Genomic DNA, 21,915 nt, shown 5'->3' on the forward strand with positions numbered 1-21,915 from the left:
CTCTCTTTTGAAGCATAACAGTCAAATTCACTGGAAAGATAGGTTCACTCATACCTGTTCGAAGTGAGCAGTAACTAGCTCTTTTAAAGGCTTATTTCTGAAATCATACAAAGCCTACAAATAGTACAAAGGCAACAGGTACATGGGCAAAATTAAACATGGGAGGTATGTATTTTATATGAAGAGTATAAAAACTCTTTGCAGGAGTTTGTTTCAGAAGACCAGTCTATGGTTCTCAATATGTTGCCTTTCATCAGTTTCAAAAATAAAGAAATTCAGCTTTGAAGGTGAGTTTTTCTTCAGAAGAAAATAGAGAAACAAGTACTTACACTGTATGCAAAATGAAATACTTAAACTTTGAAAGTATCCATAGTTTTAAAGGGACCAAAAAGTTTCACTTTGTTGCACTAATTCCTGTGCTGTGAAGTAAACCTTGATATAAAAATCTCTTAAACAGAAGTTTCAGGTACCGGTATTCTTGTGTGCTGTGAACCAAAAGCTAATTCAGGTGCATTAAACACAAAATAGCTTTGTGCTCTGACTCTTCTACTGATACAAACTTCTTTCTCTTTAAAGGTCAGTCCTATGAAATACGGATGCTAGATAATCGGAAAGCTGGAGACATACCAGAGATCAATGGGAAACTGGTGAAGGTGAATTGAAGTTCTCTAGATAGTGTTACTAACAAACCTCTGCTGGTTGCATATGAAAAAAGTAGTTCTTAACCTTTTATTGTACTGTGATTCACAGAGGGAGGTGGACCAGCTGATCTGACCAATAAAGAAAATAGACACAGTGGAACCTAATGCCTAGTTTGTTTTTTCAGGTTTACTACAAATTAAAATAATATACATGCATGCATTTCCCCATTTGTAACTTCCCCATTTTCCCCATTTCACGTAACTTTAGATGTCTAAAGGTGAGCTAATCACTTCATGTACCCTTTATGAGGTCTGCAGTCTGATCTGTTTTAAGATGAGATGAATCTCCACTAAATGTGCCCCTGTCTTTCTGCTGAGTAAAAGGAAGCTGTGGTAACAGTGATTTCAAATTTAGGTATCTAAAGTTAGGTGAGAGAAATCCAATCTAGAGACTGTACATTTTATGGACTTTTTTTTTTCTGCTGTCACTAGGTCTTGTTCAGAATTAGTGTGGACCAGTGATACTTAAAAAAAGAAAGTATGAATACCCAATACATAGAGTACTTGCGTGTAATGAAGACCAAATTATTTTATGCAAAGTTTAAGATACCTAGTTGTCTGTGGATTTGTGTCCAACATCTAAGCCATTTCATTGTCCGTTTCAAGTGATTAGGAGATGTGGAAGGAAGCTAGAGGATCATTTAGAAAGAAGTGGAGGTATTATGAGCATGTTTCTTAATAGGTGTTATGGAAGACACATAGAGCCAACCTGTGGTTTTTGCAACAGTGGGGTATTGGAGATACATGCATAGGAAAACAGATCTCTCTAATTTTGGTGCTCATTGAGCAGCTTGTTCCACAGCTGAGCTCCTTTTCCTAATTCAGATTTGTTTCATTGTGCTTTAATGTTAGCAGAAGGTACTGTGATCTGAGGTATTGCATGAAGTGTAAGAATGAGGCAGACTGAAAAATGTCTAATTTGTGGTAAAAATTATTAAAAGACCTACTGAAGGGGAGGGGTTTGGATTTTTCTTATAAGCATCTAACGATTTTATCAAATTCTCTGAAAAATCTTATTCAGCTATTGGGAAAGAAGGGAAAAACTTCAATTAAAGTCACTTTGACAGTGGTACTGATAAGTACACCAGAACGGTGTGCCTGTGGGAGGCTGTCTTTCCCTGTCAACTTTGGGCTATATAATTTGTGAACTTTGGCTGGCTTGTGTAGTCCTATGCCTTGTTCTTATTTGTCTGTGGGGTGCTTGTTCAGACATAATTTCAGGAAGTGTTAAGCACAAGCATAAAATTGGGATTTGTGAGGTCCGTAATTAAATCTTTTACAACCTGGCATGTTGACTTGCTGTAATAAGCATGTTGACTATTTTGCCCCCTTAGGTGCTCTTTCTGTGTAGCTTTGGGGAATCTCTCTGCTGTAATTTTATAGGTTTGTATTTTGGTGATTAACCATTTGGTAGGTAAAATAGGACGAAGCAGTGTACAAGTTTAAAAAAGTAAATTTTATCATAGCAAGGCATTGTAATGCCGTAACCACAAATTTTCCATTTCGGGCACTTAAATATTGGAATCTCAGTACTTTGAACAAAGAAGGCATTTCATGTTGGTGAAGGTGGCTGCAGGCATTTCCAAGTTCCAAACTTGCCAGTTTGCAGTGAAAAAGGAGTGGCAAGTTTGTATGTGCATGCGCACGCATGCACATGTGCTTTCTGTTACCTTTGAAATAAAACCAAGGAAATGCAAGGTATCCGGAGGGGGCACTTCATTTAAAAGTTCTTGGGGTTTTTTTGAACACTTTTATCCACTGTTAATACAAGCAAGACTGTAGACTAATGGGAAAAAATGAGACTTTTAAAAGTTTGTCTACATTTTGTTTGTTCAGGAGCAATTCATGTATACAATTTTTTTCCCCTCTGTACAACAAATTGATTTGTATGTGCATTCATGCAGCAGAATAGAAACTTTTCTTTAATATGTCTAAGAGCACAGTCATAGTAGAACTGGTCACAAAAATAGGTATTGTTGACTAATTGCTTCGAGCTAAATGAAGTTAATGATAGTATTTTTAGATTGATATTTCAGCTAGAACAGTTGGAATAGTTTGGAAGTTGTTTATACTTCTTACTAGTAATTAAAATCATAGATTTGTTGTAAATATGTTTATAAATACTAGGAAGGTATTTTTCTATTAATTTTATTTCTTAAAATTTTCTACAAAAATTCACAAAATTCCCAATGAAAAAAATGGTCATACTATATTCACTGCTTTTCAGAATAAAGTCTTTAGTGTTTGTTTTCTAAAATAATTTTGTTTTGCCTACACAGTGTTGACACTATGTTGTCTGTGTTGCTCACTGAATGTAATTCATAGTGACATTTAGAATATGCAATCAGATGTAATTATCTTTTGCATTTTTAACCACATTTTCAAATATCTCCTGCTGCTCAGTTCTATTTCTGTGTTCTGGAATATTTTGGGATACTGATGGTTGCCAAATTTTTTGCTGTAAATACGTGTTTATCAGCACCGTGGCTATTTTGGAATGTTCTAGTGCTTTATCTTCAGGCTATTTCTAAACATATAGTAACTTTGTGGCTCATCAGATGCTTGTTTTCTTCTTTGTTAGAGTATTATAAGAGTTGTGTTCCATGACAGAAGGTTGCAATATACAGAACACCAGCAGCTAGAAGGTTGGAAGTGGAACCGCCCTGGGGACAGACTTCTTGACTTAGGTATAATTGTCTCTGTCTGTTGCTGCTGTATGAAATTCAATTTGCAAATTTAAATTGATCATGGGTCACATTCATGCTAGGGCTGGTGAAAAAACACAGACCAGTTTTCTGTGTGCTGCTTTGTCGTAGTGTGTATTTTGAATATAAATGTTCTTACTACTTTCACAATCCTTTAAAACCTTTAAGTGCTACAGGAGTAAGACAGCAACTCTGCAACCTTATACATTTAGTAGTCTTTCTAATTTTGATTACTAAATGTTAACAGTAATTAGGAGAACACAGAAAAAAGTAACTTTCTCTAGTAGATTGTGGAAATAACACCAACATGGTTTCTTTATTTTGTGTAACTTAATAATTTTTGTTGCATAAGCTGGGGGGGGGTGGAGTAGGGGAGTCAAAAAACACCCCCAAACCCTGAGCACTTTGTGTGTTCAGTCTACTAAGTTTCTTCAGATTAGTCCTGAGAAACTGCTTATGGGCTTATGGTCAAGCCACCAAACCCCACCTTTTTTCACCCTACATGTGTTCGCTGATGGTAAAGTTATATTAAAATTTATTTCTAGTGTTTTCTTGGAATATGATTATTTTAAAATGTATACTGCTTATTTTAATGTAGATATTCCAATGTCTGTTGGAGTCATTGATATCAAGACAAATCCAAGCCAGCTCAATGCAGTTGAATTTTTGTGGGATCCAACAAAATGTACATCTGCTTTTATTCAGGTTTGAAATTTTACTTGACTGGATGTTTGTGTTTGGTGCCTTTCAGGTCACAAACAGTAGTGTATTTGCACTACGAAGCTGCTTCGTTTCTTATTTGTGGGATAGACATTGAATACCAGCTTTGTGAAAAACACAGGTTCATAGCAACTGGTAGTTCTATAAGGGTTCCTAGTTAGGTTTTTCAACTTGATTTGAGTTTATAAAAGCATCTTTTAAAAACAATTTAAATAAGTCTTTCAAAAAGCTCTTTGCAGAAAGCTGCCATGGTTAAAATATTTAGTTATACGAAGTATTAGAATTAATTTATATCCCTCTAAATAACTGTCACTACTATTTTTCTTTAGGAGAGTGGGCCTCTCAACTAAGAAATGAGCTTCAGCAGAGGCTTGGCTTGAGGGTACAAAATGAAAATTAATGTGCTACAATGAGAGTTTTAAATCAGACATTCAAAGATGTTTCTTACTATGTCAATAGGCTTCCTAGTAGTAGGATTTTTATTATTTATGTATTTGATACTCAGGGCAATTGAACATTCTTTCTTTGGAAATTACTTAGATAAAATGTTTAGTTTTGCATTGGAATTTTTAGCTTACTTTTGTCTAAGGTCTGTTTTTATTATGAAGAAAAGGTATAAAGTTTGAGGTAGCAACGTTTCTTACTGAGGCTGCCAAAATAGGTTAAATTCCACATCGTCAGTAAATTAACTGATCTGGTGTAACTGAAGACATTTTTTCTAGTAAGAATTACACAAGTACTAAAATGTAGTCTTCTTGAAGAAGTGTGAGATAAACTGTTGAATATTTTTGTTTATGCACTTCCTTAGAAGAACTGACAACAGACTGAGCGAAAATGGAACTGATTCTTATTATGCAAGTATAGTTCACTTATTCTAAAGGCTAGAGAACACAGCACAGTGGTGCTGATTACACTTAAAGCTTCAGTTTCCAATCTAGGGTTCTCTGTTGTTGATGGCCATAGGAAATAAAAAGATAGTATTGTAGTCGTTGAGAGTGCAAGGTATGCTATTGTCCATCGTGCTTGGCTCGCTTAAAATTCCATAAGGAAGCAAAAAAAATTGGGAGCACTGTCCAGTGAGATTAATCATAACTCTTTCTGTTACACTGATTTTCTCCTTAGATATCTTTTAGGGGTATTTCTAGCTTATGAACCCAGTCTTCAGGCTGATGCAGCACTTGAGACAATTACATACTGATTAAAAAGTCTGCTGACTTTTATATGAAGTTGGGCATATTTGAAAATACCCTGATTTCACATGAGATTAAAAACTCTTCCAGTCAGTGACCTTCTATAGCTTTGGTAATACTTATTACAAGTAACTCTGAAGTTTAGTCTAGCTATAATGCATTGGATAATAGTATCTGGAAGAAGTTTTTGCTATCTTCATGATAGATGTAGTTGTCATCCACATACATTTTTCTTAAGATCCAGGAAGTTCTCATTTAATAAGAATCTATAATGACTTCTGCTTTTTGGAGAGATTTTGGTGACACACTTGCTCGTTTCCCCTCTTCCTTGTCAGCTCAAATGTAATGGTTTTGACTTCATTTGCATGTGGGCATGAAAAGGAACGAAATGTTAGTTATGCAGCTTGGTCCTCAGGGTGGGTAATTTGTTACTTGTCCTTAGAAAATGTATATGATGTTGGTAACACATAATAAAAATCATGTCTGGAATACTTCTGAGGGTCCTTTTTGTTTGGTGGTTGGTTTTTTTTTCAGGTACATTGTATCAGCACTGAATTTACCCCTCGTAAACATGGAGGAGAGAAAGGAGTTCCTTTTAGGATTCAGGTTGACACTTTTAAACAGACTGAAAGTGGAGAATATACAGATCATCTGCATTCAGCCAGTTGTCAAATCAAAGTTTTTAAGGTAACAGTAGAAAAACAGATCCTTAGTAAGTGTCTCAGAAGCTCTCATAGGGATGGGGGGCATCTTTATATTACTGCTAGACTTCTGAGATCAGATTTCAATTATAAAACTGTTTTCCACCTGCTTTCTTGTTCATGTAACTGTTCATTTTTAGCCAAAAGGAGCAGACAGGAAACAGAAAACAGACAGAGAAAAGATGGAAAAGCGAACTGCACATGAAAAAGAAAAGTATCAGCCTTCATATGACACCACAGTTCTTACAGAGGTAACAAAATAGAATTGCATCTGGTTACTGAGGAGGAAATACATAGTTCCAGCATATAACTTAGTGGCAGTCTTGGAAGGGTTGGGAAGAATTAGTTCTACACAAATACAAGCTTTTTATTTGACAAACTTGTTCAGTGAACAGCAACATTAAATTTTAAGATTTTGTTTAGTAAACTTTAATTTAGATACTCGATAGATGCTTGTATTAAAACACACTAAGATTGAACATTATTTGACTGAGTGTACTGAACCCTAGAGCAAGTCTTTTGGTACAGATCTAAAAACCTTGCAGCTGAAAAACAAAACAAAAACAAAAAAGAGGGGGGAATCTAGAATTTAATTATCTGCCAAATTTGAGCTTGAAAGCGTATTTTTTGGAGATTACTGAATTTAAGGCCAGAGCCTCAGCAGGTTTTTGCATTTTCTTTTTATTTAAACATCAGTGAGTTCTGTGTAGTTTTCTAAAGATTTCAGAAGTTTTTAAAAGGCTTTTAGATCTTTCCTCACTGTATAATGAAAAAAAATTGATCCAAATCTTTGGTGTTTGTCCAGATGAGGCTTGAGCCTATAATTGAAGATGCAGTTGAACATGAGCAGAAAAAGTCCAGCAAGCGGACTTTGCCAGCAGACTACGGTGATTCTCTGGCAAAGCGAGGCAGTGTAAGGGACTTCTGCTTACCTTTTCATTGTGCAAGATACCTTGTGCAGTGTTAGATATAGGAGAAACTTCCATTATATAAAGTAAAATATTTTGATTGCTGTGTCTTAATTTTATTCACTTTTATGTATACCAATTACTCCATGTTTGTTTTTAGCAAAGGAATCCTTCCTAAATCTAACACTTAAACTGTTGCAGAGGGACTGTGTAACTTTTAAAAGTCAAGAGCTTTCCATTTATGCGACTTGAAATGAAGTAGCTTTTTTCTTTCCTGTGTGTGTAATTAGTGGAAGTAAGAACAGTGAAATTTAGTGTTTTGTTCTGTATTTGTGCTTACATTCAATATAAGTTCCCATGTACATCGGTATTTTTAAAGCGCCAAGTAGTGTTGCAGATGGTTGATTGTTAGTTACTGATTTTTCCTTTAGCCATCTACATATTGTGCTCCAAGCAGGTTTAATGCAGTTCAGAAGAGTGAGCACATCTTCATGAAGTGTACATTAACCCTGTATGTGCCCCCCAAAATGAATCTAACATATATCCTGCGCACTCTTCCTGTCAAGGGTTAGCATTTTAGATTTCTTAAATGCTGTTTTTTAAGGTGACTGTCATTGAGACCTTACATTTTTCAGATGAGAAACAACCCTGCATCTTCCATTTGGCAAGTTTAAATGTCAATTAATAATGTGACTGTGGAAGACAGTTATTTGACTGTTCTTTGAACAAGTATATTGTGCTGACAGCTCTTTCCCAGCAGCGCTTAGGCAATGACTGTCTGACTCTTGTCCTTCAGACATTATTTAGTTTGTATTTATGATCTGTGAAAGTGATGTATAAGGTTTAGGTTCTAAAATACTTCAGTATATGCCTCTTGTTGTTTATAAACCATATAACTGGGCGGGAAGGAACAAGTGATATTAAGTCAGATGGGTTCTTTGGGGATTTTTTTGCCCCCTGAAGTGATTGTAAGCACTGAACTGTGTAAATTTACCTTCTACTGTTCTTGGTTGTTGTTTTTTTTTCTTTCTTTTAAGATGCACCTTTAGCATTGTTTGGCAATGCAGGCATTATTTTATTTGTTCCAGATGGCCCTGGGGAGGGGAGGTATAGACAGGAGAAAACAGGATTTTATCACTTTCACTTATAAAGTATGTCTGAAGCATCTTTTGAAGCTGGTCCTCGGAGGGATTTCTACTTCCCTCCTCTCACCCCCCCATGCTCTCTTCTCTTTCTGTTGTTTTAAGTACTTCATTGAATGATTATTGCTTATAGGAAGAATAATAGAAAAAGGTATTTTTAAAGTATATGACAAAATCCCTTGTCCAGAGTAGGACAAACTCTAGCCAAATGATACCTGAAAGTTGTCTAACCTGTTCTTAACTTAACAATCTCTTGGAATGCTAGGCTTCTATGAATGGGAACATTACCTTAATTGTAGTGAAGAAAAATTGAGGTAGGACAGGTAGTACTGGACTCCTAATGCGTTTCACAAAGGACACAAAGGAGAGAGAGAGTGTGTGTGTGTTTATTTCTTCACTTCTTGCTTGGGATGAAGGATGACCCACAGACTATTTTGGAATAACAGCTATGTCCAGCTTTCCAGTTTTCTTAATTGTGCAGCTGGCTATCCTGTTCTGCATTTGCCTTTAACATAATTCTATCTTGAGATCATTTGGTCAGTTTGGTGAGACCATTTTGAATTTTATTCCCGTAGGATGAAATGCTTTCAGCCTTGCTAACTTGGTATGATCTGCAGATTTAACACGTAACCTGTTCCGTCATGACAATGATTTTTATAAATAGCAAAATTATTTGAAATCACCGAGCCCGTAAAAAATACCATGAAACACTATTTTTGCTGTATTTATAGTGAAACCTTAGTAATCACTGTACACTCATTAAGTACTGTTTTTAACTATATGAGCTGAGTGTACAACTTGTTTGCTTGATCTAGAAAAGGAATGTCTGATCTACAGCTTGAAGGCCACCTCATCAGCCTTTTTCTCTTGTCACCAGACAGGCTTATTCTTGTGGGCCTTGTAAATACGGACAGGGGATGATGCATGTTTCTACTTAGAGCAATTCTGTCCTTGCAAATCTGTCTTCCCAAATGTAGCCATCAGAAGGTTTGGCTGTTACCAGACTTAGTTCATATGTGCAAATCAAATGTACCGTATGTGCAGTACAGCTGTCATAGAGGGGCTTAGATACAAAAGCTAAAGACCTACTTTTAAGTATGAGAATTGACACTGGTTTGCATATTATGTCTTTTATATATGATGGATCTTGTACTTCATGTGTCCTAGGAACTGTGGCTCCATTACAGAAGAAAAACAGGATTGTTTGGAGTGTATTTTTCTTGACGAAGTTGAGAGTGTTGGCTGTTACTTAGCCAATGCTGCTTCCTAGATGCCCAGAAATAGTTTTTTGTTATCTTTCCTTGAATTCCAGAAATTTAGGTTGATTCAATCTATAGTTCTCTTCCTTTTTAAAGCTGGGTATTATCTTCCTCCTACACCTAACCTATTATATAGGCTATCTTTTTTGTTCTTTGCTTTTTGAATCTCATTTTGTATGTTGGCTTTTTTATTTTGCCCCTCCAAGATTCTGCTGTTCTGTTTGCTGGATATTTCTAATTTTGTTTCTTTCTTTTTCCTGTATGATTTCTTCCAGCTCAGGCACAATCTGATTTGGACAGATTGATTTCTTACTGTGCTTCCTTCAGGAACATTGAATCTAATATCTTTTCTTTCCAATTTAATTTGTATGGGATTCTAACACAATACAAAGAGTTTGGTGAAGCTTCCTTTCTGAGGGGTCATTCTGCTCTGCTATTCTATCCTTTCCTAAGAACCAGAGATTTTTTTCTAATTACCGTCACCCATCTTTTCTTTTCATTTTTTTCATTAGAATGCCATCTAGATATACTTTTCCATTACTCCTTTTTATTCATCTGATGTTTCAAAATTTGGTGCATTCACTGCAATTTCTGCAGTATTTATCTCAGTATTTTCCAAACAGACAGATGCATAGTTAAACTACTTGTTAAGAGACTCTCTCATGCTACGAACTGTTGACTTTTTCTGTAGAGATAAAAGGCTACAAACTTAACACTGCCTTCTGGACCTCAGAGTGGAAGTTTATGTCTAGGTTACCTTCATCCAGGGGCCATTTTGTGAAGGAGGAACTTTGGTTTTTTTCTCTCTTCCAAATATATAGAAGCTAGAGCTTATCTAAGGAAGAAGAGGAAAAAAAACCATGAGATTCTTTCCCCTGCTTTGAATTTGAAAAAGCAGGCAAGTTTGTATTGTGATAATTGGGTCTTTGCACTTTTTTCTGTCAGCAGTATCTTGGTTGATTTTTATATTAGTATATATTATATTGTATGTCACAAGCTAGACTATATAAAGCTACAATTTGATTAAACTTGGTCAAATGGTCATTTTTTTGCAGATAGAGCTGATTATAGTGTATATGGAAGTTAGAAGACTTCAGGTATAGACCTTGACATAAATTGGAACATAGAGTTTTGGGCATGAAGGATTGGTGCAGAAGTTAAATATTTTCTGTAAGTGACTTAAATTTAGAATATAAAACCTTCTAGAGGCTATGAGAGTCAGAAAGTGGAGCTGGAGCAAAACTAGTTTAGTAACATAAGCATGTAGTATTTCTTCAATTTGTTTCTCCTTACATCTATCTATACTTCCTATAGCAGTATCAGTAGCATACAGGTTATGTAATGTGGATGACTTCACATTTTGGGAGTAACTTCTTTACTTCTGCAGTCAGAATAATTAAATATATATGAGCAGAAGTTTTTTGCTTTTGCCAACAACAGCTGTGGTTGTTTGAGGCAAGAACCCTGTATTTTATAGGTTCATTGAAAAAGCTCTGTCCCACGTATAATGAAATTGCTGCCCTGTTCTCTAAAGATGATGCTGTGTGCCCAAGTACAATAAGCCTAATTTGGAGAACAAACGTTTTGTTTTCATGTTGATTTGGTGTTTGAATATAGTATGGAGTTCTTTGCCAAAGTTCAGTTTTACTCTCTTATAAAGCATGAATTTGGGCAGATTCAGGTAGATTGGAAGTAGGAAGGGAAATGACACTAAACAGTGGCTTAGAATAACTTGAGATTTTGCAATTCTTCAGAAGTCAGGAATGTTCTGAGTTTAAGTGCTAAATATCCTGAGTCTGAAAAGTCATACTTGGAAAGATTTCCTATCTTCCTTTTTAACTCAGTAAACCATTGGTCAACACTTTATAACTTCATTCATGTCCTATACAGAAGGATGTTAAAGATCTGAAACCAAAATAGTTTTCTCCTTCTCAAGGATTAATCAGTGCTTGGAAATTTCTAGAGTACAGTTGTATCAGTAGTATTGTATCAGTGTACTAGTAGTGGAGGACGGTTAGTCTTGAGACCTCAAAAACAACTTTGAAAATTCATCAGTATATATTCATCGTTCATTGCAGGTAAAGATATAATGCCAGTCTTTTTTCTGTTCTCTGATGGCTTTTTACAGAGTTGGATGCTTCCTTGTGACAGAGTGATATTCTTCTTTTAAGTTTATGTCTAATGGCCATAAGACATAAACTGATACTTCTGTATTAGTATCATTAGCTTGCTGAATATCCTTTGGTTAACTCAGTTGTGGTTTAAAAATATAAGAAATATCCTGATTGATCAGACCATGAGTCTGTAAACTCCAGTGCTCTGTCCCAGGCAGTGGCAATTGCAGATGCTGTTTCAAGAAAGGCTGCAGCAGAGAAGCCTTGCCGCTTTCTGCGATCCATTCCCCTCGTAACACCCCAGCGTCCAGAATCGTCATGCATGATGTTAGAAAGCACATCCCTGCTAGTCTTTTTAGTGTTAATGGATTTAATGCCCAGGAATTTTTCTAATCCCGTTTCTGAACACAATGGGTTTGTGAATTGTGGGACAGTTGTGCATGTGAGTGATACCAAAAGCATAAGCAGCTCGTGTTAATTGCTAGAAGGTGCTTGAAGAATATATGCTGTAGCCTTTTTTTTTTCTCTTCCCCTCCTTTTCCCCCCCTTTTCCCCCCTCCTTTTTCTTGTCTTTCTTCTTCCCCCCTTTTCCCCCTGGACTTTCTTGTTCCTTGAACCTTTCAGAACTAAGTATCTCAGTGCTCAAATACTAATTTTTCCCTAGACAACCTACAAGACAGAAGAAAGGAGAACTGAGCCAAAGGGCATGTTGCAGTAGTATTATAATTACTACTACTCCTCTTTGGTTTGGGGTTTTTTGGTTTTTTTTGTTAACCAACTGATTCAGTCTCAGTGGATAGTTAGTGATGTTTTTGCTGGAAGAGGGGACAAGGTCAGAAAGTGTGTTTATTGGAGAAGGAAGGCTACTTGCTTTGGGTTGAGATTTTCTTTTTCTAAATATTTCAAATATTTGCAGCACATGCCTTGGGAATGGCTCAAAAGCTGATCCCTGACACCAGTGCATTCTTCCCTGCCCCTGAATTTAAATACACGTTGAACAGAATCTTGTAATGGAATATTGGCTAAGGATGTACAGCTTGCATCTGTGTGTCCAGATAAACATCTTGCATTAACATTTAGGGAGAGAATGTCAGAAAATTAAAGAAAATTAATTGCACTTACAAAATATTTCAGAAGAACAAAGCTAACATTATTATGTGGAGCTTTTTTTTTTTTTTTTAAAATTATGGCTTTGGACCACATAATTAGGGAATGAAGGCCTATTTTAACTACCTGTTGTAATATAGCATCTTTGAGATTAACATTAAAATGAGCTTGAGAAGAGAGATGAGATGGGAACAACAACAAAACAACAGGTGGGAATGTACAGAATAGGAGGAAGAGTGGGTAACACTAGAAGGTCATAGAAGAGCATGTTTTGTGTGAATGGCACTGTTTGTAGTCTAAAGGGTGGCTTTGACTATGTAATCAACTATGTAATGTACACAGCGGCTAGCAAAAATACTGATTAGAATCAGATCTCGGATAGATGAAGAATTGCCTAATTTTTAAGCTACTCGTATGCAAGATTAATTTTTTTAAATTGTATGCACCATGCTGGGGAACTTGCAGTCTTACTCTGACGAGTGGAGACTGGAGTCCAGCACAGAAATGTCGTTAACTGTTTTACAGAAGATTGCAGCTGGTATTGCGCTCATTTACTGTTTCCCCCAGATAGTGAAAGGGTCTTTCAACACAAAATTGTTGAAACATGTTTCCATTAATACTAGGTCATACTTGTGTGTCGTCGTCCCCCCCCCCCCCCCCCCCGCAAGGCTATGATATAACTCTGGAAATTTCCTTACAGGGTATTTAGCTGGTGCATGATAAGTATATCAGAAATCTTTGTTGTTTTAACAGGCATGGTCTTAGCTTACTTGATTGTTTTAATTTGCTTTGTTTTAATCCTGTCTGTTTGTCTTTGAACATACCAAAATCTGTTTGTTTTTTATTTTTCTATAAAATACTGAATTTGCAATGGTATTGGAAACACTAAAAGCTAGTCTCATTTTGAAGGGCTTTTATCATGGTGGTTTAAAAAATATCCAAAAAAGACTGACTAAATTGGACAGCTGGCTCATCACGTACTTAAATTTGTGTATAAAAATTCCAGTTTACCAAGCAGGTTAGAGAAAGCAGTACATGTAAGCATCATTTTAGTCCTACAGTAGATTAATAAAAATTTCAATTCACAAAATTTCTACTGAAAGTTCCATTTGTATTTAATTGCTGTCAGGGCAGATACCACAAGGTGAAATGTAGTTTCATAGTTTTAAATTTATAAGTTTATGCATAAATTAAATTTATCCACAACGTGAAATGTAGCTGCATAGTTTTACTTACTATTGCTGAACACCTATTGTCAAGTCATGATACGTGAAGTTTAAACAGCCCCTTCATCCCTTGTAGGATGAAAGAAGTTTTTTTAGCAGATGGCTTAGAGTTGGTTGGTTGGTTTGTTTTAAACTGAGTAATCTGTACAGGTCTTCTGTCAGTTCCACCACTAATACCTTCACTTTGTTAACAGAAGACAGTATAAATAGGAGTCTTCTTGAAAGAACAAGATAAAAGAAAACTGGTTTTTACCTGGAGTATCTGCATGTAATGTATGGGATGGAGGGAATCTTTATTTGGAATTACAAATCAAAATTCTTTGTGGAAAAAACCCTGTCTTTAAATGAAAGAACTGTGCATCAGAGTAAAAAATGTATTGTCAAGAGAAACTTAAGTTTTAATTCTTTATCTTCAGTGCTCACCATGGCCTGATACTCCTACAACATTTGTAAACAACAGTCCTACTCCTGCTCCAGCTTTTACCTCTGCTCAGCATAATACCTACAGTGTCCCAGACAGGTAGGTTTCTTTTCTGTATCCTAATTAAAGATAACATTTTAAAATCAGGCTTATTCAAAAGCGTTTTCTGAGTAAATCTAGGAGCTCACAACTGTTTTCTGGTTCCACTGGGAAATTAGAGATTGTTTTGACATATGTATTTATTTTAGAGTTTGACACTTGCATCATGTGATTCAGTTATAACGTAATGACTTCTGCTTCAACATTTTTCTTTCTCACTATACATTGCTGGAAACTTTTCTTCTTGTCCTTTGCCATGTAGCGAATACTTTACCTTTTAACTACTCTAATTTAGTCCTTGTCTATGGAAACTATTTAGCTTTTTTCAGTAAGAACCGTCTTTGTTCCCCTCATACACAGTTAATATAATTTGCAAGAAAAAAACCCAGCAATAATCTTTACAAGCTTTTCAACAGAAATTGTATTGGTAAAAACATTTTGTATTGAGGCACTAATTAAACTATGTTAATTAAACTTGGGTGATCAAGGAATGATTTACAGTGGTATTGTCTGTTTTATCTGCCTTGTATTTTACTGTCATGGTTTAACCCCAGCTGGCAACTAAGCCCCACACAGCCACTCGCTCACTCCCCCCCGGTGGGATGGGGGAGAGAATCGGAAGGGTAAAAGTGAGAAAACTCATGGGTTGAGATAAAGACAGTTTAATAGGTAAAGCAAAAGCCATGCACGCAAGCAAAGCAAAACAAAGCAAGGAATTAATTCTCTACTTCCCGTGGGCAGGCAGGTGTTCAGCCATCTCCAGGAAAGCAGGGCTCCATCACACGTAATGGTTACCTGGGAAGACAAATGCCATCACTCTGAATGTCCCCCCCTTCCTTCTTCCCCCAGCTTTATATGCTGAGCACAACATCATATGGTGTGGAATATCCCTTTGGTCAGTTGGGGTCAGCTATTCGGGCCGTGTCCCCTTCCAGCTTCTTGTGCACCTGGCAGAGAATGGGAAGCTGAAAAGTCCTTGATTTAGTTTAAGCACTACTTAGCAACAGCTAAAACCTCCCTGTGTTATCAACACTGTTTTCAGCACAAATCCAAAACATAGCCCCATACTAGCCACTATACAGAAAATTAACTCTATCCCAGCCAAAACCAGCACATTTAGTACCTCTTCCTCAGTCACCCTTTAAGACAGATAAGTGACCGTATAACTTTCCGTGAGTGTTGGTACAGCTGCTTCTCCAGTTGATAAAGAATATACCAAATAGGAACCAGATGGCTTTCATACTGAAGTGTGATGATCCTTCTCTGAGTTAAATTAAATGCTGCCCAGAGTGACACTTAAGTTAGTCTTTCAACGGTGATATTTATTTTTTCGGGAATTTCAAGTTATTTTTCAGCAATGCTTAAGTATTTTGCTTAATAAAATTCTAGTAATTCTTTTTTTTTTCATCTCCCCACCCCCTCCCCCTCTGTAGCAATTCTTCCTCCCCAAATCATCAAGGAGATGGAACCTCTCAAGGGTCTGGAGATGTGAGTGTTTGCTTTCTGGTATTGATCATGGCTATATTTGTATATTTGTGTCAGAACATTTGATTTATATGTACCTTGATTTTAATAGGTACTGAGGAATTATTTAACTGAGGGAGGTTTTTTAATGATTTTGTAGGTTTTTTTAATATCCAAATTATCATATCCAATCTTGTTTCTTACAGCAGCTTCATCCTTCAGCCACAATCCAGGAAACTCAGCAATGGTTGCTCAAGCATAGGTTCTCTACCTATACAAGGCTTTTTTCAAATTTCTCAGGTATCTATAGTTTACTTTTTTATTTATAGTCTTTCTTTGTGTTAATGAGCAAGTTTTGTGTGGGAAAATAATTCTCTAAAAACAACATGGCATCAATATTTATTGTAATTTACTCATTTGCTTATTAAATGTTCAATTTGCATTGAAAGGCATGGTTTTTTCTAGTTGCGTTTTGCACAGATTCACCCTAACACCTAAAAGTGAAGCTAGGTTCTTTTTCCCTGACAATAGTTCACAAAATCATTTTAACCTTGATAGTCCTTTGAGAAGAATAAATGAATTTGGTCAGTCAGAGCAGCAGGCCATCTATTTGGCTATGCTGTTTCCTAATGGCGGCCAGTACGCAATGATCTCAAAGAAAGTGCAAGAAATTGCTAACATCTGCCCTGTGTTAGATCTTTTCTTAGGAGTTAGATTTAATTGTAGTATATGAAGCTTTCATCCCTCTGAACTCTGAAGCTGTGAATAGTCTTATTCACAGAAATGGCAAATTCGTTTTTGTATCAAACTCTGCTTCAATGCCATGCAACAGGAGAATTCCTTTACCTACATGTATTTGTCCTTTTTTTTTTTTTTTTTTTTAGCAGAATGTTTGATTGCTCTTCCTTAAATGTGTGTCGGTGAGTTTCCACTATATGTATGGAAGCCAGAAATAGCAATAGATGCACTATCTGGGGATATGTTTTGCTGTTTGCTTCTTTAATCCTCCATGTAATTGTGCAAAGCGTGGGATGACACACTACACACCAGGAGTAAAATTCCTTCTCAGTTTTCTTCGGTGACACCTGATGGGGAGAATCTGATGAATAACTCCTGCTCTCTGCCTCCTCGCTTAGCTCATGCTTCTGCCAGAATTCCCTTTGTACCAGGCACCTTCCCTGGTCGAGACCATGTTCAGTCACGACCAAAAGTACAAATTCTCTAACGTGGTATTCTTGAAATCTGTAAGACTCGAAGTTTTGTCTTTTCTGTAGCTAATTAATTTTGCTTGCTGCTGCCTAATGTTTTCTGCCTAAAATTCATACTGTTCTCTGCTAGGATATACAAATTCTGAGAAATAAGCTCACATTTAGCCTTTCTGAACAAGCTGTGAAGGTGTCATCCAACACTGAGAAAGGAAGTTCTGCAATCTCCCTAATGAATGAGCCAGTATTTTGCAGTGCCTTCCTCAGCAAACAGTATGGAAACATGGGGTTGATAAAAATTATTTACGTATAGTTCCGGTGACATCAATATGGGCAGCAATAACTAAAATTTTGTAAACTACCGCTAATAATAATATAGTAATATAATAAAAGTAACTAAAATTTTGAGACCTCCGGGGTCCACAATGTTTTCCTATGCACAGGCAGTATGACTTCTCCAAATAAAAATTGACCAGACCTTGAGATGGTAGTGAGGCCTCTGGAAAAACTGCAGCTTTTGGCACATAAGAACACGGTTCCTTTGAGAAAAAAACCCAAAATAACATATATAATGTGTAAGAACTGCTTGGCACTACTAGCAATCTCAGCAATAAATTGGTGCTGTCCTGCGTTTCCCTCCTCGGTGTGGCTCAGTACACCTTCTAGCAAAGCAGCCTGTTCTTGTACGTCAGTGGGGGCAGTACTGCCACAAGCTTTCCTGGAACCAACAGCATCTGCCAGCTCATCAAGACTGACACACTAAGGCTCCTTAGTTAATCAGTGACACGATGATTTTATTTTAAATACCCTAGACCTAATAGAAAAGCACAATATTTTATAGTCAACCCTTGTAGTGTTGGAAATTGACCGTTTATTCTTCTGCTGTTGGTTGGTTTTTGATCTGTGCTTCTTGTATTATGATTGCTAAGCTTTCGCAGTAAACTTCAGTACCAAATTTCTGACGAAGACTCTTGGAAAACTTTTAAAGCAGTTCTTCTTTTTCATTATTATCTTTATATGTTTATAGAAGTCAAATATAGCTGGCTGATAGATTTTCTTTGAAGCAAGAGGTGTAGTGTAGCTTTTATTATATGTCTTCAGGTGTGGTGGGGTTTTTTTTATTATAGTACTTAAGGGCTATGATGACAAATTATTTTTGCTGGCTTTTACCTATGCATTCCTAGGAAGCAGGAAGTCTGTGGAGTATTTTCACGAGTAAAGACTATGGGTTTTTTTCCTGGCCTCCCACTCATCTATTACAGTGACTGATTTTTCACACTGTTGTTTTCTTTGTTGACACCTGTGCTGCTTCTAAGAAGGACCCTTCCTTCCATTTTGTGTTTAGATGTGCTTAGTATCTTTTATTGAAGCTTCTTTTTCTAAAGTAAATGTTCTGGGAAGCAGTCGTTCTCACAGATCACTTATTCCCAGGTTCGTTTAAAAAAACCCCTGCTGTTGGATGGAAGTATTCCATAATCTGGATTCACCTGCTGTAAATCATACGCTGCTGATTTACTGATTTGACCACACTGATTTAGTTATGCCAGTCTTTAGCAGCATCTTCTGTAAATGAGTGCGTTGTAATAACTTGAGTGCATAGAGGATATGATGTATTAGTTGAATGTTTGGGGTGATTCATTGAGTGTTACTGCATGTGAGAAACCATCAAATATCTTTGCTCTGTATTTTCCATGTGTCTAAAATACGTTAACCTGGGTGTCAGTTAAAACTTTTAGTCATTTAAGCCATTGTCTGGATATAGAACAATCATCTGTCTCTACAAAATTGTGAGCCTTGCAGACTTTGTACTTTTTTGAAGATGTGAACACCATCAAGTGAAACTAACCACCTTTGGAAAATCAGTTATTTTTTCGTAGTGCTAGCTAGTGCCTATTCTAAATTTTACTTGCTTGTTAGTGTTTGCAGGATTCTGTTTTTATAATGGTGGAGTTTGTTATTCTTGGTTTAAATGAACATACAATTTATTTTAAAAAGTATAGATGTTCTAAAATAAACTTCATACAATCATGTGTTTCTCTAGGTGCTGATTTATTAAAGCTGACAAGAGAAGATCTGGTACAAATCTGTGGTCCAGCCGATGGAATTCGGCTATATAATGCACTGAAATCCAGGTAATATGTTGAATGTGAGGTTGAGCGGGTTTTGTTCTGTCATTTATTAGAATCCCGCATCCTTAGAATTGGGATATCTGGGAAGTCAGTGTCAGGATGGGCCTCTATGCCTGTGTGAGCTGTCTCAGGAGTTGGCAGCAGTATGTTTAAAAAGAGCCTCTTGTGTACGCCTTCAGGGCAGACCGCAGATGAGATGCAGGCACTGACAAGTTCAAAGGCAGGCTGTAGGACTGGTACCAGTGCAGTTGGGCACTGCCGATTCCTTGAAAACAGATGGATTTGTTGCCAAGACACAAAAACATTCGGGGGAGCTAAGAACAACCTGAGGCCTTTTGAGGTTACAAGTGTTGTGTGCTAACACAGACAGCATCCCAGCTGATGCATCTGATTCTGACTGAAATGTGTATTTGTTACCATTGACCTTTGTAGGAATTGTCATTGTTACTCAGTAGTTACGTTCCAGGATTCCAACAAGCAGCGTCTTGATGAACTCGGAATTGATTGAAATTTTGTTAAAATGCAGTAGCATCTGAGAGACCACTTACCGGTTTTTTGCCTTTTTTTTTTTTTGGTCAGTGAAATAAAACATTTCAAGTATACTATTAGGCACGACAAACCTACATTTGTGGCATATCAGTTTCCGTATTTCTAGGGCAAGTAACCTTTTCTCTGATACATGATTTGTTTGAATTGCAGGTCTGTTAGGCCCCGTTTAACAATCTATGTTTGTCAGGAGCCATTAAGGAGCATACAACTGGAAAGACAAGATGCAGGCAATGGTGATAGCAGCAATGGTGCAATATACGGTATGGCACATAGCGGGTCTCTTAGCATACCCATTTCTGTGTCTTAAAAAGTCTAAAGATAGATGGGAAGGAAAAAAGAATAGTGAAGAGGCTGAATTTCTGTTTCTGGCATACAGAGAAACCATCGGAAGTTGTATTCAGAACAACATTGCTGTTTTAACACTGCACGGGATGAACAGAACCTTAAAACCTCTCAAGGTTAAATAATTGATTTTTTTTTTTTCAGTCCATTGATAAAACTAACTGTAGTTACATGGTAATTAATTAAGGATCTCTCAAATTAGCTGTGCTATGTTGTTACAGCCAAGGTATTAACCAAATAAATGTAGGTGCATGTAAAAGCTACATGCAAATAAACCACTTAGAATCACAAACCAAAAGAATCACTTAGATTCTTTCCCATTTTCAGTTAGGTTTTGCTGTCATTTTCTGTGGAACTGAAGTAAAACTGGTAGAGCTTGGACAAGGAAAGACAGCCAAGCAGTGTACGGGCTCATGATTTTAGTATTATTTTTCTGAGAGTAGCTGTCATTTCCACACAGACAGGAACTTAATATTTAATTGTAAATTCGTGCCAATCTTACAATTAAGAGAATGGAGCTATTTGAAATTATTCTTTTCTTGCTCTTGGCTTTGAGTGAAGACATCTCCCTCCCCAACCAACTGAAGTCTGTATAGGCTGCTGCTGTAATAGTAGTTGTGTATTTTCCATGCAAGAATTGAGGTGGAGGAGGATCTGTAAATAGGATACTGTCTCTGTCAGATATATATTTTCCCTCTAGATATCTTCAGTCTTTGGTTTGGTACAGAAGAATGTGCAAACATGGAGCTGCCAAGGGCTTCTAGCACTATTAAAGTTAAAGAGCTGTAAATGCAGCATCAAACTGAATAGCTACTTTGTCTTACTGTTCTGTTTGTTTCTGGTGTTGTATTTCCCCACCACCACCCTTCAGCTCTGAGATGATATGTGGAAAATTTATTCAGACAGTTCAAAAAGGCTTTCTTTAAAAAAAAAAAAAAAAAAAATCTACATCCCTATTTAAAGCAACAGTGTAGTAGTATAAGTCAGACATATTACCTGGTTCTTTTGAGACGGTCCAAAAGTATTTCCAAAGTCATCTTTAGGTGACTCTCTAAAGATCCATTTAAGTCTGTCTGACATGACTGTGCCTTTTTGTGCAGGATACAGGAAAAAATGTGGAAGTTGCTTGCAGTATCAGAGCAAATAGAAGCCTCCCCCTTGCCAGAGAGGTGTGCTTATGACTTTACCTTGAAAGAAAAGTCATGGCAGCTCATGCTTCTTAGTGAGAACAGGGGGAGAGTAAAGTAAAGGTTTCTAGCTTTTAAAATTTTTTAAAGTGGGGGTTATAAACAAATTCAGATTCCTTTCATGTAGTTACTTACTATCAAATTATTTAAACCGTGCTTGTTTAAATAATTTTTTTTTCTTGTAGTTTATCATGCAATCTACTTAGAAGAAATGGCAGCCTCAGAAGTCACACGCAAGCTTGCTTTGGCATTTAATATTCCTTTGCATCAGATCAACCAGGTTTACAGACAGGGTCCCACAGGTATCCACATTCTTGTTAGTGATCAGGTAATGGAAATTTTATTTTCTTGACAAATTTTATTTATTAATTAAATAGAATGGAGGATTTTCTTATGCTTGCTTCTTCATTACTGTTTTTTCTGTTTGATAATGCAGGCTAGTATTTTCTGACCTTTAGAGTATTTTTTCTTTTACATTAAAATGGGCAGAAGGATCCTTTAAATGTCACTCTTCCTCTACCTGAATAAACTCAAATTATGAGATGAGAAAGGCAACTGGTCTATATAGTTCTGAGATGCTGCAGTAATTACCTAGTATGTATTTATTTTGAGCATGCCCAAAGGTAGGGAGCATTTAAATACTGTTGAACTCGGCTTATTCAAGCATCTGCTACACATATTTAGAGTTTTAAAAAAAAAACATCCAACAGTAATAAGCTCCCAGCTGGTTGTCACATGATTAACAA

The 21,915-nt window shown here is 36.5% G+C and overlaps 1 protein-coding gene across 3 annotated transcripts in view; it reads left to right on the forward strand.

Annotated features, from left to right (window-relative positions):
* The window catches only part of UBP1 (upstream binding protein 1), a 42,703-nt gene that overhangs the window by 17,176 nt on the left and 3,612 nt on the right, over positions 1–21,915 (forward strand). The window contains exons 3-14 of one of the 3 annotated variants that reach the window (XM_072853731.1): positions 577–653; positions 3,283–3,388; positions 4,005–4,111; positions 5,851–6,003; positions 6,158–6,268; positions 6,823–6,930; positions 14,190–14,293; positions 15,727–15,781; positions 15,967–16,057; positions 19,004–19,094; positions 19,791–19,900; positions 21,355–21,497. In XM_072853731.1, coding sequence (XP_072709832.1) covers positions 577–653; positions 3,283–3,388; positions 4,005–4,111; positions 5,851–6,003; positions 6,158–6,268; positions 6,823–6,930; positions 14,190–14,293; positions 15,727–15,781; positions 15,967–16,057; positions 19,004–19,094; positions 19,791–19,900; positions 21,355–21,497 — 1,256 coding nt within the window. Of the gene's footprint in view, positions 1–576; positions 654–3,282; positions 3,389–4,004; positions 4,112–5,850; positions 6,004–6,157; positions 6,269–6,822; positions 6,931–14,189; positions 14,294–15,726; positions 15,782–15,963; positions 16,058–19,003; positions 19,095–19,790; positions 19,901–21,354; positions 21,498–21,915 lie in introns of all 3 variants that reach the window. The other 2 variants (XM_072853730.1, XM_072853732.1) reach the window with 2 other exon arrangements.

The sequence above is a fragment of the Ciconia boyciana genome, chromosome 2, assembly GCF_034638445.1.
Source record: "Ciconia boyciana chromosome 2, ASM3463844v1, whole genome shotgun sequence".
Lineage (NCBI taxonomy): Eukaryota > Metazoa > Chordata > Aves > Ciconiiformes > Ciconiidae > Ciconia > Ciconia boyciana.